The sequence below is a fragment of the Sebastes umbrosus genome, chromosome 21 (genome assembly GCF_015220745.1).
Source record: "Sebastes umbrosus isolate fSebUmb1 chromosome 21, fSebUmb1.pri, whole genome shotgun sequence".
NCBI classification, from domain to species: domain Eukaryota; kingdom Metazoa; phylum Chordata; class Actinopteri; order Perciformes; family Sebastidae; genus Sebastes; species Sebastes umbrosus.
In genome coordinates, this window is record NC_051289.1 from 24153633 (window position 1) to 24177645 (window position 24013).

A 24013-nucleotide genomic window follows, 5' to 3' on the forward strand; every position below is an offset into this window, starting at 1 on the left:
TGACTCTCCTAGTTGGGGAAACAAGTTAAGTGCCAACCAATTGGGTTACCTGCACTGGGACGATTAGGTGCTATTTGTGCAACAGCTGGCTTGCCACTTCTGTTGTCCCGAGCTTAAATTCCTGGGTCATGTAGTGAGCAAGGAGGGAGTGCGAGCAGATCCAGCAAAGACAGAAGCACTTTGTGACTACCCTGTGCCTAGAAACCTCAAGGAAGTTCAAAGGTTTTTGGGTCTGGCTGGATGGTACCACTGTTATGTCCCTAACTTTTCAATGATTGCGGAGCCCCTGAATGCGCTGAAAAAGAAAGGAGTCGTGTTTAAGTGGTCAGAGGAGTGTCAGAAGGCATTTCAATGTCTTAAAGACCATCTGACCTCTCCTCCTGTCCTTGGTCACCCTGATATGTGTAACACATTTGTCGTCTACACCGATGCAAGTTCTACGGGTCTAGGGGCAGTTTTGGCTCAGAGATCGAACACTTCCTCTAGAGAAGAGGTTATCGCTTATGGCAGCCGCTCTCTAACAAGGTCAGAGCAAAATTACTCCACGACAGAACGGGAATGTCTGGCTGTGGTGTGGAGTCTGGAGAAATGGAGACACTATCTGGAAGGGAAACCTTTCGTTGTTGTCACTGACCACTCTTCGTTGTTGTGGGTCTTTAACACCAATAAAGCTAGCTCCAGGCTTATACGCTGGGCACTGCGTCTGCAGGAATTTTCTTTTACGATTGAATATCGTAAGGGTAAGTTGAACAACGCACCGGATGCTCTGTCGCGGGCCACTGGTCCGGCCTCCCTTGCATTGTACACTCGTTCCCTGGCACGGGATGAGAAGTTTGTACCTTTTCCTCTGACTGATGAGGATGTCTGGAAAGCCCAGAGGAGTGATCCAGACATCCAGAAAATATATCAGGCACTGCTCACTGATGACAAACCTGGCGGTGAAGCAGACTCCGGTTTTGTCATTTTGGAGGATACGGTTTACAGGAAAACCAAACATCTTGACCGTGGTGACCTATACCAGGTATATGTTCCACAGTCACTTCGTCCAGTCGTCTTGCATGCATACCACGATAACCCTTTGAGTGGTCATTTTGGACGATATAAGACCCAGCAAAGGATTCGTGAAGTTGCATACTGGCCGAAAATATGGACAGATGTCGCAGAATATGTAAGATCTTGTACTATTTGTCAGAAATATAAACCTGAGTCCAGGAAGCCTGCTGGCTTGCTCCAGCAGACAAAGGTAACGGAGCCATGGGAAATGCTTGGTTTGGACCTCATGGGCCCTCTGCCTCGTAGTTCCCTGGGAAACACCCAATTACTTGTTGTGGTAGATTATTATAGTCATTGGGTTGAGTTGTTTCCTTTACGTAATGCTACTGCTTCCACAATCAGCAAATGTCTGCGGAAGGACATCTTTACACGTTGGGGTGTCCCAAAACATGTCTTATCAGATCGGGGACCTCAGTTAACATCAGAGGTTTTCAAAGAGTTGTGTGATAGCTGGGGGGTTGTCCATAAACTCACAACTGCCTATCATCCACAGACTAACATGACTGAGCGTATTAACCGCTCACTAAAAAGCATGATAGCTTCGTATGTTGGAGAGAAGCATAAGAGTTGGGATCGTTTCATACCGGAGTTGCGTTTTGCCCTGAACTCCGCAGTCAATGAAGCCACCGGCTTTTCCCCAGCTGAGTTGCTGCTTAGAGGATCTTTGAAGGGACCTTTTGCCAGAGCTTTTGAGCCCTCTTCTCAGGTCCCACGTGCGCTGAAAAATGTCCAAGCTCTGGTAGAGTCCAATCTGGCACAGGCAAAAAGGAAACAGGCTCATACCTACAACAAAAACAGGCGACATGTCACATATGAAATGAAGGATAGGGTCTGGATGAAAGCCCATCCCGTCTCCAAGGCTTCCAAAAATTACACAGCTAAACTGGCCCCACGATGGATTGGTCCGTACCGCATTGTTGAGCAGGTAGGCCCTGTGAATTACAGGATTGTGCGTGAGGACACCGGAAAGGATCTAAGGGTGGTTAATGTGTGTGATTTGAAGGAGTGTCGCCCAACCTCTGTTGAAGTGGAGGCTCAGGAGAGAGAGGCGGTCATGCGCATTTTTCTGGACAGTGACACTAGTGATGAGGATGAATTTATGGGTTTTTTGTGACATTGTATTAAAGGTAAATAACTGTCTAAAGGATGTGTGTAAAACACCTTGGAGGCGGTGTTTATTATATGGGGGAGGGAGTGTGGCAGCTGCCAATTCTCTGGTGCTTGCTGTTGTTTCCCTTTTCCCTGGTGTTTTTTTGGTTGAGTTGCTGAGTGATTAGAGGGTTATTCAGTTCACCTGTTGCGCAGGGTGTGGGGACTGGCTCTTAAATGATAGTTGAGAGCAGCTTGGTGCATTCCCCTCTTGGCCAATCAGGGTGTAACGACGCCCTTTCTGTAGGGCTTAAAAGAGGAGGGAAACTGCACACCCAGTGTCATTCTGATCTCTCCTTCACTCAATGCAACATGTGTTATCAGCTTTACCAGAAACGCTGGTCTGTTTTGGGCCCTTTTGGGATTCTGTGATCTTTGTGTTTTGTTTGTTGAGAGTGTTGACTCTCCTAGTTGGGGAAACAAGTTAAGTGCCAACCAATTGGGTTACCTGCACTGGGACGATTAGGTGCTATTTGTGCAACAGCTGGCTTGCCTTACAATAGCCTAACGCCTGCAGGCTGTATTTTTGTATTCTATTCATTTGTTGATTTTCAATGAAACCCTTTATACCCATTTCTTTTAGTGTATTTTATTTGGGAAAACTTTAAAGGAGGGTAAAAGGAAAAACACAAACCAATATTTCAGTTTCCTTAATTGTTTGTTAATATAGAGGCATTTGTTCATTATTGAAGAGGCATTTGTTCATTATTATTATTAATAAGGCATTTTATTTTATATTATTATGTGGATGGGAACTGTTTTTCAGTTCTGACTGAACAACTAAAGTCTGGGGAACTCAGTACCGCCACAAGCTTGCACCCCTAGTCTTCCTGTCTGAATTTTCGCATAAGCTTCATTAAGCAAAAGGTCCTTATGCTGAATTGCAGGTGATGTACTTAATAAGTCAAAATAATAGTTAAGCAAATAGTTAAGGCCCTTCGTCTGCCAAAAGCGTTCTCAACCACAACCGCATCCGTCTGCTTGTTTAGTGGTTGTACTCAAGTTGCTGGGGGTGTCAGATGTCCGTTGTCTGTGAGAGATTTCATCAGGCAGCTTTTCAAAAGATAGGCTGCGTCACCAAGGACATATAGTACCCCACATCATGTCCCCAAATATTCTTTGTTTCATCAGGGAGTAGCAAACCCACATCCACCAGACCCCCACAAGCCTGACAAGGGCAGCACTCTGGCATCATGCAGGCTCCCTGGTGCTCCGTTTATACATTCCTATAAAGAAACCTTTTCCATCCACAACAGCCTGCAGGGTGATCGAATGCCAGCCCTTATGGTTGAAATATTCTGTGTGGTATTGCTCTGGTACAAGAAAGGGGGGATGTTACATACATACATGCTCAAAATATGTTGCCATTTCCTTTAAAGGTCCAATGTCGTGCTCATTTTCAGGTACATACTTGTATTTTGTGTTTCTACTAGAACATGTTTACATGCTGTAATGTTAAAAAAAACTTTATTTTCCTCGTACTGTCTGCCTGAATATACCTGTATTTACCCTCTGTCTGAAACGCTCTGTTTTAGTGCATTTCAACGGAATTGCAACAGAATTGCGTTGCTAGGCAACAGTTTGGGTCCATGTTTACTTCCTGTCAGCTGATATTATTTACAGTACATACACTGCAACAGGAAACAAACTTGGACACATTTAGAATGTTTACATATAAAACCATGTAATGGTCTAAATATTGTATGTTTGTGACATCACAAATGGACAGAAATCCTAACAGCTTGTTTCAAGCGCACAATTTCTGAATACGTGTATTTCTCTGTGGATTGAGCGTTTCGATACTTTCACAGTATTTATAGGGGACTTAAGCCTGCTTTATAATAAAACAAAAATTGGAAATTTCACTTTTTTATAATATGGGAACTTTAACAATGTTAACCCAAACCTCAGCTGCTATGGTGGGTTATCAGAAAATGAATCATTTTTTATGGTCGTAAGAGTTGTTTTGGAAGGTAATGACAAACCTTTATGACTATGTGTAATATCATCGACACAAAGCTTCAAAACGCAGCACAGATTCCTGTTAAAATAATCACAAAATAAACGTGGAAACACTGCATTGATCTTTGTCGGCCTTACAACAAGTTCTTGTGTGTATGTGTGTGTGTGCGTGTGTGTGTGTGTGTGTGTGTGTGTGTGCTGATGACCTGGTATATGTGGAGGAGAGTTGAGGACAGGTGTGTCTTTTCTGCGAGGTTTTCTCTTCTGGTCTGCCTCCTGATTCTCTGCGCAGAGAGCCACCCCTACTCCTCCTTTTCCTCCTCCTCCTCCTTTTCATCATCTCTAATTTCCTGTCCACCACCAGGCTCTCCAGCGCCTCCTCGTCTGTCACACATCCAGACAAACCCTGACATCGTCAACCATCTTCACCAAAAAGAAAGGACCTTAAAGGGACTGTTTGTAAGAATCAGAAATTGCTTGTTAACAGCGACACCTGTGGCCTTTAAGTCAACGGAAGTCAGCGTCTTGTTGCTCGCGCTCGTGCTCGCTCTACATAGACATGAACGAGCATCGCTCAAAACAGTGAGGCGACACACGTCAGCTAAAAGCACAATATCACTCTATATTTCACCTGCTTGGCAGTAGCTTGTGAGTTGATATGAATAAAGAAAGCAGCAGAGCTGAAGACATCCTGCAGCTTTCTGAAGGACTCGTTCAAGTGAAACAACACAGAAACATGATGTCAGTGAAACGAGTGAGACACAGTCAGTAAAACAAGCAGCAGTTACCGAGGAGACGACACACTGAAACACTGAAATATCATCCAGCACCATTTATGATCAGCGTGTTTCCTTCCTCACTGATTGATTACTTGAATAAGAGAACGGACAGATTCATCAACTATTAATATAACGGTTAGCTGCAGCTGTAGTTCAGTCTGCTCTGAATGACTCTCTGCTGAGGTTAACACATTTAACTGGAAATGATAAGAACACTCTGACAGCATTAATCTGAGAGGAACATCTCAGCCTGCCCTGGTTGTCAAGGTAACAGAAAACCACAGTCCTACAATCAGTGATCTGTCAGCAGCTTTTTATCAAAATATCAGTTCACAGAAATGCAGCTCAGAGGGGTATAAATATCATGTGTAAAACTAAAGAGAAGTAAGTGATAAGTGAAGCTGCAGCTCTTCCAGTGAGGACAGCACACACAGAGCAGACAGACGGTCTACCTGGACGTCATGGATCACCTGTTGCTGCTGCTGCTGCTGCTGTGGAGCTCAGGTAGGACTCTGCTTTAACCATGATGTGTTATTATTCACACCTTTATATTGATCTTTACAAACAAACTGATCACACACACCAACATGCAACCGCATGATTATCCATGATTAATCACGATTAATCACAAATTAATGGCACATTTTTTTATCCGTTCAAAATGTACCTTAAAAGGAGATTTGTCAAGTATTTAATACTCTTATCAACATGGGAGTGGACAAATATGCTTGCTTTATGCAAATGTATGTATATATTTATCATTGTAAATCAATTAACAACACAAAACATGACAGATATTGTCCAGAAACCCTCACATGCACTGCATTTAACATAAAAAATATGCTCAAATCATAACATGGCAAACTGCAGCCCAACAGGCAACAACAGCTGTCAGTGTGTCAGTGTGCTGACTTGACTATGACTTACCCCAAACTGCATGTAATTATTATAAAGTGGGCATGTCTGTAAAGGGGAGACTCGTGGGTACCCATAGAATGGCATTAAAACATATTTGCCTAGACCAGGGGTCAGCAACCTGCGGCTCTGGAGCCACATGCGGCTCTTTAGCCCCTCTCCAGTGGCTCCCTGTGGATTTTTAAAAATGGAAATGAATAACTGTTTTTTGTTTACATTTTCATGTTTATTCATCATTGTTGTAGGTCTATGGTACGACGGTACAACGGAGTATTAGGGCACACATTGAGGAAAAAAAATGAATCTGAGATTTCGAGAATAAAGTCATAATATTATGAGAATAAAGTCATAATATTATGAAAATAAAGTCATAATATTATGAGAACAAATTCATAGGTTTACGAGAAAAAAAACGTAATATTATGAGAATAAAGTCATAATATTATAAAGTAGTAATTTTAAGTGTTATTTTCTTTATTTTTTGTAAAGTTATGACTTTATTCTCGTTATATTCCAACTTTTTTTTCTCGTAAAGTTAGGACTTTATTCTCGTAATAATACGACTTTTTTCTGGTAAAGTTATGACTTTAGTCTCGTAATATTTCAACTTTTTTTTCTCGTAAAGATATGAATTTATTATCGTAATATTATGACTTTATTCTCGTTATATTACGACTTTATTCTCGTTATATTACGTTTTTTTCTTGTAAAGTTATGACTTTATTCTCGTAATATTACGACCTTTTTCTCGGTAAGTTATGACTTTATTCTCGTTTTTTTACATTTTCATTTGTATTCATCATTGTTGAAGGTCTATGGTACGACGGTACGACGGAGTATTAGGGCACACATTGAGGAAAAAAAATAAATCTGAGATTTTGAGAATAGTGTCACAATATTATGAGAATAAAGTCAGAATTTAATAACGTAGACATTTTAAGTGTTATTTTCTTTTTTTCTTGTAAAGTTTTGACTTTACTTTATTCTCGTAATATTAAGTTTTTTTTCCCGTAATGTTATGACTTTTTCTCGTAAAATTACAATTTTTTCTTGTAAAGTTATGACTTATTCTCGTAATATTATGACTTTATTTTGGAAATCTACAATTTTTTTTCCTCAATGTGGCCCTAATACTCCGTCGTACATTTGCACTTTGGCCCTCACTGCATTAGACTTATATACTATATAGTTAGACTATAAACTGTTTTACCTTCATCACAATGCTCAAATGTTTTGCGGCTCCAGACAGATTTTTTTTTTTTGCCTGAAATGGCTCTTTTGATAGTAAAAGTTGCTGACCCTTGGCCTAGACGCATTAACTTTGACAGCCCTCGTATAATCTTTCATATTTTCACCAAATCAAACTAAGTTTTTGATTCTATTTTTAGTCAGTTATTATTTCTGCAATCAATGTACCCGAATGTATACTCAGTAATGATCTCTCTGGACAGTAGTTTTCATGAGATTGAGACTTATGACACATTGAGAGGAAACGATGCAGCATGTAACCAGTGACGATGTCTGTAAGCTGCTATGATTGATATCAGCCTCACTGTTTCCTGTTCACTCTCCTACAGCCGTATCTGAGCTGCATTAAAGGTCCCATATCATGCTCATTTTCAGGTTCATACTTGTATTTTGTGTTTCTACTAGAACATGTTAACATGCTGTAATGTTGAAAAAAATCTTTATTTTCCTTATATTGTCTGCCTGAATATACATGTATTCACCCTCTGTCTGAAACGCTCTGTTTTAGTGCATTTCAACGGAATTGCAACAGAATTGCGTTGCTAGGGTCCATGCTTACTTTCTGTCAGCTGATGTCATTCACATACACTGCAACAGGAAATAAAATGGGACACATTTATAATGTTTACGTTTAAAACCGTGTAATGATCTGTATATTGTATATTTGTGACATTACAAAAGGACAGAAATCCAAACGCTTGTTTCAAACGCACAATTTCTGAATACGGACTGTGTCTAGTTCTCCGAATATTGAGCGCTTTGATAGTTTAACAGTATTTATATAGCACTTAAACCTGCTTTATAATATAAAAGACATGAAAATCTCACTTTTTACAATATGAGACCTTTAAGTTACTGCTAATTCTAACACAACATTTCCTGCTGCTGCTGCTGCTTCACATTAAAACACCTCAACTGGACAAACACAGTGGGACTTTTATTGTAAAACAGCCACAGGAAACCCAACTTATTCATCACTGAGGTCAAAAACGGGAGAGACCATAGACATACACAGTATATATACATAGACACGTATACATAGACACGTATACATAAACATATATACATAGACATACAGTATATATATAGACATATGTACATAGACATGTATACATAGACATGTTTACATAGACATACAGTATATACATAGACATATATACATAGACACATAGACACGTATACATAGACATGTATACATACTTATATACATAGACATGTATACATAGACATGTATACACAGACATATGTACATAGACATATATACATAGACATATATACATAGACACCACATTGACCCCTGGATCGTACTTCAATGTGGGCGCCATATTGGACCTGGCCAGACTGGCCTGTAACCCTACAAGTGAACAAGGGAGCTGCTGTTTTTCTGGATATAAAGCACTATAACGTCTACGTTTCTAAACCAATTTCAACGAGTCGTTATTATATTCAAACAATTATGATCTACGAGGAGTAACGTTAAGTCAACATAACAATATTTTCGGAAAGATTTTGGTGAAAAACTGTTAAATACGTTAACGTCACTGCTTCAGGTTCATGGATTAGCGGTCTGTCCTTCGATATGGTAGATTCAATCAATTATTAGGTCATTATTAAAAACTAGTACTATCAAATCACATTTTGCTTTAAGCATTTTTAACTTTATATATATAACCTTACATCTTTACAAAACGTTTGTGTCTGTAACATCAGATAAGAGGTAGCTAACGTTCCTTATTAACTAATCGATATAAGCTAATGTTAGCTAATGTTCCTTATTTTTAACTAATTGATATCGGCTAATGTTAGCTTATTGATGTTCATATCTAACATATCGTGTTTAAAACATGAAATGTACGATATGTATTAAAAATAATATGTGTGTAATATTGTAAACAAAAAAAACTAATGGCATGTCTTGGTTAACATTTACACTATTAGATTATTTAGTTTTTTATAATTGCTGTATTATCACCATTATTTCAATAAATTCAGATCATAACTAATATTATTATACTAATATTTATTGTTACCATTGTTTATTTATACACTACTATTTACCTGTTATTCTGATTGATCTTATTGGTAAGTATTTAATAGTAATATCAGCAGCAGTGTTAGTCGTAGCCTATAGATTGAAAGCATGATCGCTAAAAGGGAGGAAGACATTTCATTGTACATTATATTATATTATATTATATTATATTATACAGGGACCTCAGTATTATAGATTATATATTATAGATTAACTATCCAGAGTCTAAGTAACTGGAGAATAAACTTAATTTTTCAACTACTCGTAGATCATAATCCCTTTAATATATAACGACTCGTTGAAAACGGTGGAGCAGCTCCCCCGTTCACTTGTATAGGGTTACAGGCCAGTCTTGCCAGGTCCAATATGGTGCCCACGTTGACATATCGCCGCAACGGGCTGAAGCTTTCAATGCAGCATCTATGTATATATTTCTAAGGGAGAGACTATCGTGACTCGCTGGGCGCGCCGACCCAGTATGATGCCCACCCCTACTCTGCTTCTGTTTGGCTATACCCTTCCAGGCATTCCAGGCATCTGCTAAACGCTAACATTAGCCTAGCTATAATGCTAACCAGCGTAATGAACTAGAAAGGCCCGGATATTGGTAGTTTTACGAAAATTGATGGTGAATCAAAGTTAATTTAAGAATGAAATACCATACAAAAATTAAAAAAAAACGCAGTCGTTGATTCGTAGTGGCCAAACGGCGGTACTACAACTTCCGTGTCCGTCACGTGAGGCCATTGGGCCGATTTTTAATATTTTTTTTACAAAAGAACCAAGATATTGCTACTGATGGGCAATATACACCAAGTCAAAGTTATGACAAGCATTATTGTGTGATTAGTTAAAAATCACACAAAATCCCAGTTTTGCAGTGTTATTTGTGCACAATTTATGTTTGAAATGGTCAAGTTTCTGAGAAATAAAAAGGCAGCTAGCCATAAATAACTAATTATTTACATAACAGGCAGCATTTTTAATTTTTGTATAGCTTGAACTTGTTATTCTTGAAGTCACTGAGAATTGAGAAATAATAAACCCTTTTTAGTAAAATGTGTTTATTTGCAAGTTTAGCATGAATAAATGTTTGTGTTTACATTTTTTGATATAACTTTTTTAATTATAAAAACTCCATAATCTTATACACACTTTATTCTGCTTTCATGATATAATTTACCCCACCACCTTTATTAGTGCACAGCGGAATGGAGTAGATCCTGAAATTAGCACCGCTATGTACTGAATCGAGGATCGATTTTGAATCTAATCGTGACCCCAAGAATCAAAATTGAATCGTGAAATACTGGAAGATTCACACCCATATTTTACTGCATACTGCAGACTAAATGAAAGATTAAGTTTGCAGACTGTAAACACTGAAGTATACTCAAGCAAGACGTATCATATGACTGACTGGCTGGTCTCAAGGCACCCCACCATCTGCTCTCGCATCTCAGAAAACATGGCAGCAAATTTCCAAACAGGCATTATTTGGATCAACTGACCACATATTGGGAATCTAAATGTTTACTTTCTCGCATTAATACATATTAAAACTAAATAAAGTGACATATTAACAGCTTTTATCTCACATGACTGACGGCCAGTACGGTCTCAAGGCACCCCGTCAGGGGCTTCGTCACATCTCCAAAAAGTTACTTAAACAATAAATATTTGTGTTTTTCTACAGGACTCCAGGCTGAAGAAAATCACAACTCAACAGGTAAATTAAAAAAAGAGAAATAAAGAAATAAAGTCAAGTCTCAGTTTAATCTTTTCTTAAATTCAGTTCTTTTACTGATGACTCTCTTGTTTCTGTTCAGAGCCTGATGATGTCAGGTTGGTGGGAGGAGACAGTCGCTGTGCAGGAACACTGGAGCTGAAACATCAGGGAGACTGGAGACCAGTGGATGGCTATTGGACCCTGAAGGAAGCAGTTTGCAGAGAGTTGGACTGTGGCTCTGCTGTTTCTGTAGAACGGAGAAAGGAGTCCTCATCCAGATCTGTGTGGAGGATCAGGTCTGACTGTGTTCAGTCTGGATCTGCTCTGAGGGAGTGTGTAACACCACGTTTCTCTAAATCCATCCTGGATCTCACCTGCCTAGGTAAGCCCATCAGTGACATCATCTGTGACATCATCTATGACAGTAATGTACCCAGGTTGACACACATGCACCAGCTAGAATCACAGCAGTCTGTCTTTGCAGGCCATGATGGAGTCTGTTGATCTGCTAGGTAATCGGTGTTACACGGTGGTCTGACACACACCGATTACATGACATCCCTACCTTCCCCACCGTCGTCTTGCTTTTTTTTACAGAAATAAAACCTGTTTAGTTAATTTTGGCGTATCAGCAGCATGTTATCAATAGATAGTCTGACGACGGACGCTACAATGTGAAAGTGAATTCATCTGCTCCGTAAGGAGTCAGCTCAGAGTAGCAGGAGTCAGATTTCACACACACGAGACGAGAGAGAGAGTTGACAGACAAGACGATGACGGAGGATTTGGTGTCGAAGTGAAAAGCAAACGCGCCTATTTGGCAATATTTCTCATTTAAACCCAAATGCTATGAGGGAACCAAAATGTTAATGAGGTAATCGCTGCGAGGAGGACGGAGCGGTCACAGCCGGTGTGTGTGGCGCAGCGGCGCCTGGTAAACCCCTACAGCCCCTCAGCAAACGCTCTACTGGAGAGGCGAGACACACCGCCACCAGACGGTAAAGATCAGAGTCAGCGCGCTACACATGTTGACCGTCATCTGGTCTTTTAAAATGTCCAGTGTAATCGGTAACACACCAATGTTGTCATAAGTTTATTAACCGGTGGGAAAATTTCCTCACCGTCACATCACTGATATGAAACATACATGTCTGCTGCTTCAGGAGTTCCCTCGGCCAACCAGACACCAGCCTGAAAGGACTCCTTCTTCAGCTTGACAGCTTTCTAATGATGAACTAATGTTGGAACTGTTCTGAGTCCAGTTTGAATCACTGAATTGTTGTTTCACGACATCTTTTTATTGAGTGTCTGGTGTCTTTTATCTCTCTCTATTTTATCTTCTGTCATCTCTCCAGACTCTGTCAGGCTGGTGAATGGGACTAGTCTGTGCTCAGGCAGACTGGAGGTGAAGTCCAACCAGTCTAGCCGGTGGTCCTCAGTGTGTGAAGCTGACTTTGACCAGCAGGATGCAGAGGTGGTCTGTAGGGAGCTTGGCTGTGGGGCTCCTTCAGTCCTCCAGGGGGTGATCTATGGAGAAGTGGAGGATCCAATGTGGACCAAAGAGTTCCAGTGTGGAGGAAAAGAGTCTGCTCTCCTGGACTGTAGAAGCTCAGGCTCAGAGAGAAACAGCTGCTCAGCTGGCAAAGCTGTTGTACTCACCTGCTCAGGTAGAAGAGGAGCTGCTGCTCTGATCTGGTTCATTTCTGTTCTAATGAAACTCACTTTATTCTTTTACTGATGACTCTCTTGTTTCTGTTCAGAGCCTGATGATGTCAGGTTGGTGGGAGGAGACAGTCGCTGTGCAGGAATACTGGAGATGAATCATCAGGGAGACTGGAGACCAGTGAATGACCCTTACTCTGACTGGACCCTGAAGGAAGCAGCTGTTGCCTGCAGAGAGTTAGACTGTGGCTCTGCTGTGTCTGTAGAACTGAGAGAGGAGTCCTCATCCAGATCTATGTGGGAGTATCAGGTCTGACTGTGTTCAGTCTGGATCTGCTCTGAGGGAGTGTGCAATATCATATACCTCTGTCTACATCCTGCATCTCACCTGTTCAGGTAAGCCCATCAGTGACATCATCTATGACAGTAATGTTTCCAGTATGTTCCTTCCTCCGTCACAGTAACAGTCGGTGGTTTCCATTGGACTGAACTGTAAAGTCATCCAGAATTAACATTAGAGATATCTACAACTACATTTTGACTAGTCGTAATTACATTGTGACTAGTCAGAGTTCTTATTCCAGATATCTATAAGGTCATTGTGACTAGTCAGAGGTCTTATTCCAGATATCTATAAGGTCATTGTGACTAGTCAAAAGGACATTTAGAGATATCTGTAGTTCAGTCCTGACTATGCTAAATAACAGTTACAGATATCTCAAACCTCATCATGACTAGTCAGAGTTGTTGTCATGACGTTGCTCATCAAGGCTTCCCATTGGATATCGGCCCAACAAAGCATCTGAACAGTGTCAGCAGAAGCTTTTGCTAACTTGGATAGTTCGGTAAAGTTGGGAAGATTCACAGATTCAAACTTCCCGGATCAATAACTCATCAGACAAACATAGTCAAAACACCGACGAGGGCTCTTTCTAACCGTAGTGAGGTCCTCTGAGCTGGACTCACGACATCGGTCACTACGTGCAGCTGGCTGTGAGACGAGTGGTCGGGGACCGCTGTGAATCAGATAGTTAGAAGATTAACATGAAATAGAAAGAGCTCATCATCGAGAAATCTGTGGCCAATGAGAGCTTTGTTCACTAGAGAGTTGTGCTAGAAATTCTCAGCCTATTAATTAGAATCAGAGTTATGACTAGTCACAATGTAATTACAGATATCTGGTATTACAGTTATGACTAGTCAAAACAACGTTGCAGATATCTCTACTGAATCTCCTGTCCAGCTATTAAATGTTAAAACAGCTTGCCGTGGGCGCCTGGCTAGCTCAGTCGGTAGAGCGGGCGCCCATGTGTGGCCAAGGCTCAGTCCTGGCAGCGGTGGACCCGGGTTCGAATCTGGCCTGTGGACCTTTCCGCATGTCATCTCTCTCTCTCCCCCTTTCCAAGACTCTATCCACTGTCCTATCAATAAACGCTTAAAAAATGCCCTCAAAATAATAATTTAAAAAAAAATAAAAAATAAATAAAAAAAAAACAGCTTCCCGTAGAAGTGGGCTTGTTTCTGAAAGCTTCAAACTCTCCACAGACTGCTGAGCTTCACCTGACAGGACACACCTGTCTGTCTATAGGCCTTTCCCATTTCACAGTTTGTACATCCTCCATTCCTTTCCTCGCCTCCTCTCCTCGCGTCTTAATCCCGCTCACGAGAGACGCGAGCTGAGGAGGCGAGGAAGAGACGCGAGGAAGAGAGGAGTTGAGGCAACAGGCTTTTAACAAAATGAGACCTTGGAGCCTCGGAGCCGTCATTTTAAAGCCACATCAGTTAAATATGACATGTGGCACATTGCCACGCCTCTTTGCTACGTCACAGGTGTCTCTGTTCGCAGTTCCATTTCATCAATTTGTGTGTTATTTTAACTAAATTCTATATTCACAAATCCAAATACTTCATGACCATGTCAGACAATATATTTCCTCTATATCTGAATGTACAAACCAAAAAGCTACTAAAACATATAAACCACTGTAAGCTTTACAAGATAGTGATCTAACCCTCCTGTTGTCCTCGGGTCAAATTTGACCCGTTTTCAAACTTCATTTTATCATAAATATGGATTTCTTTCACGTAATTGCCCCAAAATTGCATGAGTGGTTCCCTTCTATGGTCTTTGCAAAAAAAGTTAATGACCACTATTTTCATTGCATTATGGGTATTTTATTCAATTTTGTAACACCTGTTGTCTTCCCAGGTCAATTTTGACCCGGTGGTGCAATGTGTCACACTATTGTGTTTTTCAGCAAATAAACACACAGATGCACAACCACACACATACACACACCTCAAACACACCTCACACACTCCTCAGATACGCACGTGCATACACACACACACAAACACACGCTCACACACACACACACACACACACACACACACACACACACACGCACACACACACACACACACACACACACACACAGCCACATTACTCATGTACTCACACATTACTGTGTTTTCCAGCATATGAATACACTACTAAAACACACTTGCACACAACCACGCACATACACACACACTTGGACGCACCCACGCGCATATGTACACGCACACACTTGCGCACACACACACACACACACACACACACACACACACACACACACACTTGCGCACACACACACACACACACACACACACACACAGCCACATTACTCATGTACTCACACATTACTGTGTTTTCCAGCACATGAGTACACTACTAAAACACACTTGCACACAACCACGCACATACACACACACTTGGACGCACCCACGCGCATATGTACACGCACACACTTGCGCACACACACACACACACACACACACACACACACAGCAGCAGCAATAGTCACCCATACTCTATACTGGGCATTGTACATTTCCAGCATATGAACACACACACACGCGCACACACGAACAACCACACGCACACAACCACACACACACGAACAATTCAGATATGATTCAGATATGCACGCGCATACACACACAACACACACACTTACTCACACACGCACCCATACTCTATAGTGGGCATTGTACATTTCCAGCAGATGAACACACACACACACACACACACGCGCACACACACGAACAATCACACGCGCACAACCCCCCCCCCCCCACACACACACACACACACACGCACTCTCACGCACACGCGTACACATCTTCAAAGCTACAGGTGTGTAAACCTGATTTTATCACAACTTTTTCCTACATCGGAACCAGAGCTTCCAGACAACACAAAATCATGCCACGCACAAACACACATGCGCACGCATGCTCGCATGCCACACACACAAACTGAATGTATCACTATTGTGCTTTCCAGCACAACTTCAAAGCTAAAGCTGTGTAAACCTGTTCTTATCACATCTTGGATGTACCGGTCCCACCATGGGCCTTGTTCAGGCTGCAAGCCCAAATCCATTTTGTGATATATACATACATAATAATAAAACATATCCAGATTGTATCCAGATTGATTTTAGAAAGTCTGGACAGCAGAAAAAACATATGAAATGCAAATTTGAAACTGCGATTCCAAACAGATTTCTACAGATGCGTCTCAGGCCGGACGTTCTGGCCTCCCAAATTGGATTTGAAAATGTGGAAGTGCTGGGCAGAATCCATGCTGCTGCTAGCAGAGAGCTATGGAGGACAACATGTAGGACAACAGCAGTCAATGGACAGAAATAAATTGTCTGCTGGCACTTTCACTCTGCTTTCACTTTCTGCTGCTGTAGTCTGTAGACTTTCGCAGTGTCTACCAGCTTCCATCGCTGAGTTTGTCTGGTGCAACGAAGGAGTTCTGCACCGCGACTTTACTAAAATGGTACCGATCGGTCGCCAGCTATTTTGACAAGCATAATTGCTACTGTGCAGCAGTAATGACACATTGTACAGATGCAGGTCATTGTGGACTTGGTCTACCTCACACCGTTTTCCCCCCGAATATGTTAAGTGTCTTTGAGATCCCTAAAAAGCGCTATATAAGTTTAATATATTATTATTATTATTAGCTTGTCTTCAAAACTTTCTGCCATTGTTGTCACAGCTGACATGCCTACTGACCCCTGACCCTGTCACAGACATCACCATACTGCCCCTACACTGCCCCTACTGTTCATGTTCATATTGCGTCTTGCGGAAGAGTAGCGCTTATTTCTGTTTACATGCAGAATCAACACTCCATACAGATACCAGTCTGTGATAATCCAAAATAACTAAATTTCTGCTTATCTTACTCAAAAACAAGTGGTATAATTTCATGTATATGAGGCTTATTGACCATACATTCCAAAAAGAGCTGTAAAACTTGTGGTTATGAGTTGAAATGAAGTTGGCTAAAAATGTGTCATTATGTGCTGTCATTGAATATTATAATATTTATAACATTCTGACTAATCTTTGACATATACCAGTCTGTGATAATCCATCAAAATATGTTCCTACAATTTTGAGTAAAGTCCAAATAATTCATAATTTCTGCGTTTTTTTCCTAAAAAAAATTAGGTTTAATTTCATATAAATGAGGATTATTGACCATGAATTTTAAAAACAAAGTGTAAAACTTGTGGTAATGAGTTGGAATGAAGTTGGCTAAAAAGATGTAACACAGAATTGGGTGATAATTTATACTGCATGCCTTATATAAACAGTCAAACCAGACCGGGTCAATTTTGACACCTATTGTCTTCCCGGGTCAATTTTGACCCGGGAAGACAATAGGTGTCACTATTTGCTGCCATTCAAAAAATAAAAATGGCAGTAAATAGTGACAACTATTGTCTTCCCGGGTCAATTTTGACCCGGGAGGAAAATAGGTGTCACTATTTGCTGCCATTCAAAAAATTGAAATGGTTTCAAAAAATGTTTTTGACTAAACTTTGACATATACCAGCCTGTGATAATCCATCAACATTATGTTACTCTGATAATAACTATAGTCATAATTTCTGCTTATTTTTACTCAAAAAATAGGTAAAATTTCACAGATATTAAGTTTATAACCCTAATTTAAAAAAAAAAAAAGTGTAAAACTTGCGGTAATAAGTTGGAATGAAGTTGGCCAAAAAGGTGTAATACAGAATTGGGTGATAATTTAGAGTGTATGCCTTGAAAACAGTCAAACAAAACCGGGTCAATTTTGACCCGGGAAGACAAAAGTTGCATGGTCGACGGGAAGACAACAGGAGGGCTAACTTTTATTTATTATTTAATCTCTTTTATTACAACCTTTAGTCCCCGTGGCGTGTTTGTAATTGTAGACTTGAGTTGTATACACAAGTGTTTTAAACTTGACAACTGCCTCAATAAAGTTGATAAAAAAAAATTAAATAAAGCACAGGTGTCGAGAAGACTTACACAAAGTATACACAGCAAGCCTCCTTGCTCCTCCTGATGCATTTTAGGAATTGGGATGTCCTTCAAGATGGAGCGCTGAGATCGATTTCTGGATCACAAGCTGGAGCATCGAGGATCAAGGAGGCACAAAATCAAGTCCATTTAGTTGAATGAGGGTCAACAAAACATAAAAAAATAAGTTTAAATGGAAATGGTGGTACATTGAAGACTCTGTTGTGCTACACCAGGGGTCAGCAACCTGCGGCTCCGGAGCCACATACGTCTCTTTAGCTCCTCTCCAGTGGCTCCCTGTGGATTTTTAAAAAAATTAGTGTAAATAAATAACTGTTTTTTTTGCTGTGAGGGAGTGTGCAAAATCAGATACCTCTTTCTCCATCCTTGATCTCACCTGCTCAGGTAAACCCATCAGTGACATCATCTATGACATCATCTAATAATGTACCCAGGTTGACACACACATGTGCCAGCTAGAATGGCAACAGACTGTCTGAGCAGCCATGATGGAGTCTGATGAGTTGCTGCCTCCGTAAATCAGCTGCTGAATGCACCAAGATGTTTATTCTCTTCCTGGTTTCCCATCCATCCCCCTGCCTCTACTATTGACCCTCTTCTAGCCACTGTCAGTGAGCAGTGAAAAGATGTGTCCTGATGATGAACTCATGTTGGAACTGTTCTGAGTCCAGTTTGAATCACTGAATTGTTGTTTCATGACATCTTTTTATTTAGTGTCTGGTGTCTTTTATCTCTCTCTATTTTATCTTCTATCATCTCTCCAGACTCTGTCAGGCTGGTGAATGGGACTAGTCTGTGCTCAGGCAGACTGGAGGTGAAGTCCAACCAGTCTAGCCGGTGGTCCTCAGTGTGTGAAGCTGACTTTGACCAGCAGGATGCAGAGGTGGTCTGTAGGGAGCTTGGCTGTGGGGCTCCTTCAGTCCTCCAGGGGGTGCTGTATGGAGAAGTGGAGGATCCAATGTGGACCAAAGAGTTCCAGTGTGGAGGAAAAGAATCTGCTCTCCTGGACTGTAGAAGCTCAGGCTCAGAGAGAAACAGCTGCTCAGCTGGCAAAGCTGTTGGACTCACCTGCTCAGGTAGAAGAGGAGCTGCAGCTCTGATCTGGTTCATTTCTGTTCTAATGAAACTCACTTTATCCTTTACTGACGACTCTCTTGTTTCTGTTCAGAGCCTGATGATGTCAGGTTGGTGGGAGGAGACAGTCACTGTGCAGGAACACTGGAGGTGAAACATCAGGGAGACTGGAGACCAGTGGATGACCCTTACTCTGACTGGACCCTGAAGGAAGCAGCTGTTGCCTGCAGAGAGTTAGACTGTGGCTCTGCTGTGTCTGTAGAACTGAGAGAGGAGTCCTCATCCAGATCTATGTGGAGTATCAGGTCTGACTGTGTTCAGTATGGATCTGCTCTGAGGGAGTGTGCAACATCATATACCTCTGTCTACATCCTGCATCTCACCTGTTCAGGTAAGCCCATCAGTGACATCATCTATGACAGTAATGTTTCCAGTATGTTCCTTCCTCCGTCACAGTAACAGTCGGTGGTTTCCATTGGACTGAACTGTAAAGTCATCCAGAATTAACATTAGAGATATCTACAACTACATTTTGACTAGTCGTAATTACATTGTGACTAGTCAGAGTTCTTATTCCAGATATCTATAAGGTCATTGTGACTAGTCAGAGTTCTTATTCCAGATATCTATAAGGTCATTGTGACTAGTCAAAAGGACATTTAGAGATATCTGTAGTTCAGTCCTGACTATCCTAAATAACAGTTACAGATCTCTCAAACCTCATCATGACTAGTCAGAGTTGTTGTCATGACGTTGCTCATCAAGGCTTCCCATTGGATATCGGCCCAACAAAGCATCTGAACAGTGTCAGCAGAAGCTTTTGCTAACTTGGATAGTTCGGTAAAGTTGGGAAGATTCACAGATTCAAACTTCCCGGATCAATAACTCATCAGACAAACAGTCAAAACACCGACGAGGGCTCTTTCTAACCGTAGTGAGGTCCTCTGAGCTGGACTCACGACATCGGTCACTATGTGCAGCTGGCTGTGAGACGAGTGGTCGGGGACCGCTGTGAATCAGATAGTTAGAAGATTAACATGAAATAGAAAGAGCTCATCATCGAGAAATCTGTGGCCAACGAGAGCTTTGTTCACTAGAGAGTTGTGCTAGAAATTCTCAGCCTATTAATTAGAATCAGAGTTATGACTAGTCACAATGTAATTACAGATATCTGGTATTACAGTTATGACTAGTCAAAACAACGTTGCAGATATCTCTACTGAATCTCCTGTCCAGCTATTAAATGTTAAAACAGCTTGCCGTGGGCGCCTGGCTAGCTCAGTCGGTAGAGCGGGCGCCCATGTGTGGCCAAGGCTCAGTCCTGGCAGCGGTGAACCCGGGTTCGAATCCGGCCTGTGGACCTTTCCGCATGTCATCTCTCTCTCTCCCCCTTTCCAAGACTCTATCCACTGTCCTATCAATAAACGCTTAAAAAATGCCCTCAAAATAATAATTTAAAAAAAAATAAAAAATAAATAAAAAAAAACAGCTTCCCGTAGAAGTGGGCTTGTTTCTGAAAGCTTCAAACTCTCCACAGACTGCTGAGCTTCACCTGACAGGACACACCTGTCTGTCTATAGGCCTTTCCCATTTCACAGTTTGTACATCCTCCATTCCTTTCCTCGCCTCCTCTCCTCGCGTCTTAATCCCGCTCACGAGAGACGCGAGCTGAGGAGGCGAGGAAGAGACGCGAGGAAGAGAGGAGTTGAGGCAACAGGCTTTTAACAAAATGAGACCTTGGAGCCTCGGAGCCGTCATTTTAAAGCCACATCAGTTAAATATGACGTGTGGCACATTGCCACGCCTCTTTGCTACGTCACAGGTGTCTCTGTTCTCAGTTCCATTTCATCAATTTGTGTGTTATTTTAACTAAATTCTATATTCACAAATCCAAATACTTCATGACCATGTCAGACAATATATTTCCTCTATATCTGAATGTACAAACCAAAAAGCTACTAAAACATATAAACCACTGTAAGCTTTACAAGATAGTGATCTAACCCTCCTGTTGTCCTCGGGTCAAATTTGACCCGTTTTCAAACTTCATTTTATCATAAATATGGATTTCTTTCACGTAATTGCCCCAAAATTGCATGAGTGGTTCCCTTCTATGGTCTTTGCAAAAAAAGTTAATGACCACTATTTTCATTGCATTATGGGTATTTTATTCAATTTTGTAACACCTGTTGTCTTCCCGGATCAATTTTGACCCGGTGGTGCAATGTGTCACACTATTGTGTTTTTCAGCAAATAAACACACAGATGCACAACCACACACATACACACACCTCAAACACACCTCACACACTCCTCAGATACGCACGTGCATACACACACACGCACACACACACACACACACACACACACACACACACACACACACACACACACACAGCCACATTACTCATGTACTCACACATTACTGTGTTTTCCAGCATATGAATACACTACTAAAACACACTTGCACACAACCACGCACATACACACACACTTGGACGCACCCACGCGCATATGTACACGCACACACTTGCGCACACACACACACACACACACACACACACACACACAGCAGCAGCAATAGTCACCCATACTCTATACTGGGCATTGTACATTTCCAGCATATGAACACACACACACGCGCACACACGAACAACCACACGCACACAACCACACACACACGAACAATTCAGATATGATTCAGATATGCACGCGCATACACACACAACACACACACTTACTCACACACGCACCCATACTCTATAGTGGGCATTGTACATTTCCAGCAGATGAACACACACACACACACACACACGCGCACACACACGAACAATCACACGCGCACAACCCCCCCCCCCCACACACACACACACACACACGCACTCTCACGCACACGCGTACACATCTTCAAAGCTACAGGTGTGTAAACCTGTTTTTATCACAACTTTTTCCTACATCGGAACCAGAGCTTCCAGACAACACAAAATCATGCCACGCACAAACACACATGCGCACGCATGCTCGCATGCCACACACACAAACTGAATGTATCACTATTGTGCTTTCCAGCACAACTTCAAAGCTAAAGCTGTGTAAACCTGTTCTTATCACATCTTGGATGTACCGGTCCCACCATGGGCCTTGTTCAGGCTGCAAGCCCAAATCCATTTTGTGATATATACATACATAATAATAATAATAAAACATATCCAGATTGTATCCAGATTGATTTTAGAAAGTCTGGACAGCAGAAAAAACATATGAAATGCAAATTTGAAACTGCGATTCCAAACAGATTTCTACAGATGCGTCTCAGGCCGGACGTTCTGGCCTCCCAAATTGGATTTGAAAATGTGGAAGTGCTGGGCAGAATCCATGCTGCTGCTAGCAGAGAGCTATGGAGGACAACATGTAGGACAACAGCAGTCAATGGACAGAAATAAATTGTCTGCTGGCACTTTCACTCTGCTTTCACTTTCTGCTGCTGTAGTCTGTAGACTTTCGCAGTGTCTACCAGCTTCCATCGCTGAGTTTGTCTGGTGCAACGAAGGAGTTCTGCACCGCGACTTTACTAAAATGGTACCGATCGGTCGCCAGCTATTTTGACAAGCATAATTGCTACTGTGCAGCAGTAATGACACATTGTACAGATGCAGGTCATTGTGGACTTGGTCTACCTCACACCGTTTTCCCCCCGCTATATAAGTTTAATATATTATTATTATTATTAGCTTGTCTTCAAAACTTTCTGCCATTGTTGTCACAGCTGACATGCCTACTGACCCCTGACCCTGTCACAGACATCACCATACTGCCCCTACACTGCCCCTACTGTTCATGTTCATATTGCGTCTTGCGGAAGAGTAGCGCTTATTTCTGTTTACATGCAGAATCAACACTCCATACAGATACCAGTCTGTGATAATCCAAAATAACTAAATTTCTGCTTATCTTACTCAAAAACAAGTGGTATAATTTCATGTATATGAGGCTTATTGACCATACATTCCAAAAAGAGCTGTAAAACTTGTGGTTATGAGTTGAAATGAAGTTGGCTAAAAATGTGTCATTATGTGCTGTCATTGAATATTATAATATTTATAACATTCTGACTAATCTTTGACATATACCAGTCTGTGATAATCCATCAAAATATGTTCCTACAATTTTGAGTAAAGTCCAAATAATTCATAATTTCTGCGTTTTTTTCCTAAAAAAAATTAGGTTTAATTTCATATAAATGAAGATTATTGACCATGAATTTTAAAAACAAAGTGTAAAACTTGTGGTAATGAGTTGGAATGAAGTTGGCTAAAAAGATGTAACACAGAATTGGGTGATAATTTATACTGCATGCCTTATATAAACAGTCAAACCAGACCGGGTCAATTTTGACACCAATTGTCTTCCCGGGTCAATTTTGACCCGGGAAGACAATAGGTGTCACTATTTGCTGCCATTCAAAAAATAAAAATGGCAGTAAATAGTGACAACTATTGTCTTCCCGGGTCAATTTTGACCCGGGAGGAAAATAGGTGTCACTATTTGCTGCCATTCAAAAAATTGAAATGGTTTCAAAAAATGTTTTTGACTAAACTTTGACATATACCAGCCTGTGATAATCCATCAACATTATGTTACTCTGATAATAACTATAGTCATAATTTCTGCTTATTTTTACTCAAAAAATAGGTAAAATTTCACAGATATTAAGTTTATAACCCTAATTTAAAAAAAAAAAAAAGTGTAAAACTTGCGGTAATAAGTTGGAATGAAGTTGGCCAAAAAGGTGTAATACAGAATTGGGTGATAATTTACAGTGTATGCCTTGAAAACAGTCAAACAAAACCGGGTCAATTTTGACCCGGGAAGACAAAAGTTGCATGGTCGACGGGAAGACAACAGGAGGGCTAACTTTTATTTATTATTTAATCTCTTTTATTACAACCTTTAGTCCCCGTGGCGTGTTTGTAATTGTAGACTTGAGTTGTATACACAAGTGTTTTAAACTTGACAACTGCCTCAATAAAGTTG

The 24013-nt window shown here is 41.0% G+C and overlaps 1 protein-coding gene across 1 annotated transcript; it reads left to right on the forward strand.

The window, feature by feature from the left end:
* Positions 1–5115: 5115 nt before the first annotated feature.
* On the forward strand, positions 5116–12993 carry LOC119480961 (scavenger receptor cysteine-rich type 1 protein M130-like). The gene is made up of 4 exons (XM_037757620.1): positions 5116–5447; positions 10835–10867; positions 10968–11249; positions 12926–12993. The coding sequence occupies exons 1-4, from the start codon at positions 5405–5407 to the stop codon at positions 12991–12993; spliced, it is 426 nt and encodes a 141-aa protein (XP_037613548.1). The 5' UTR covers positions 5116–5404.
* Positions 12994–24013: the final 11020 nt, after the last annotated feature.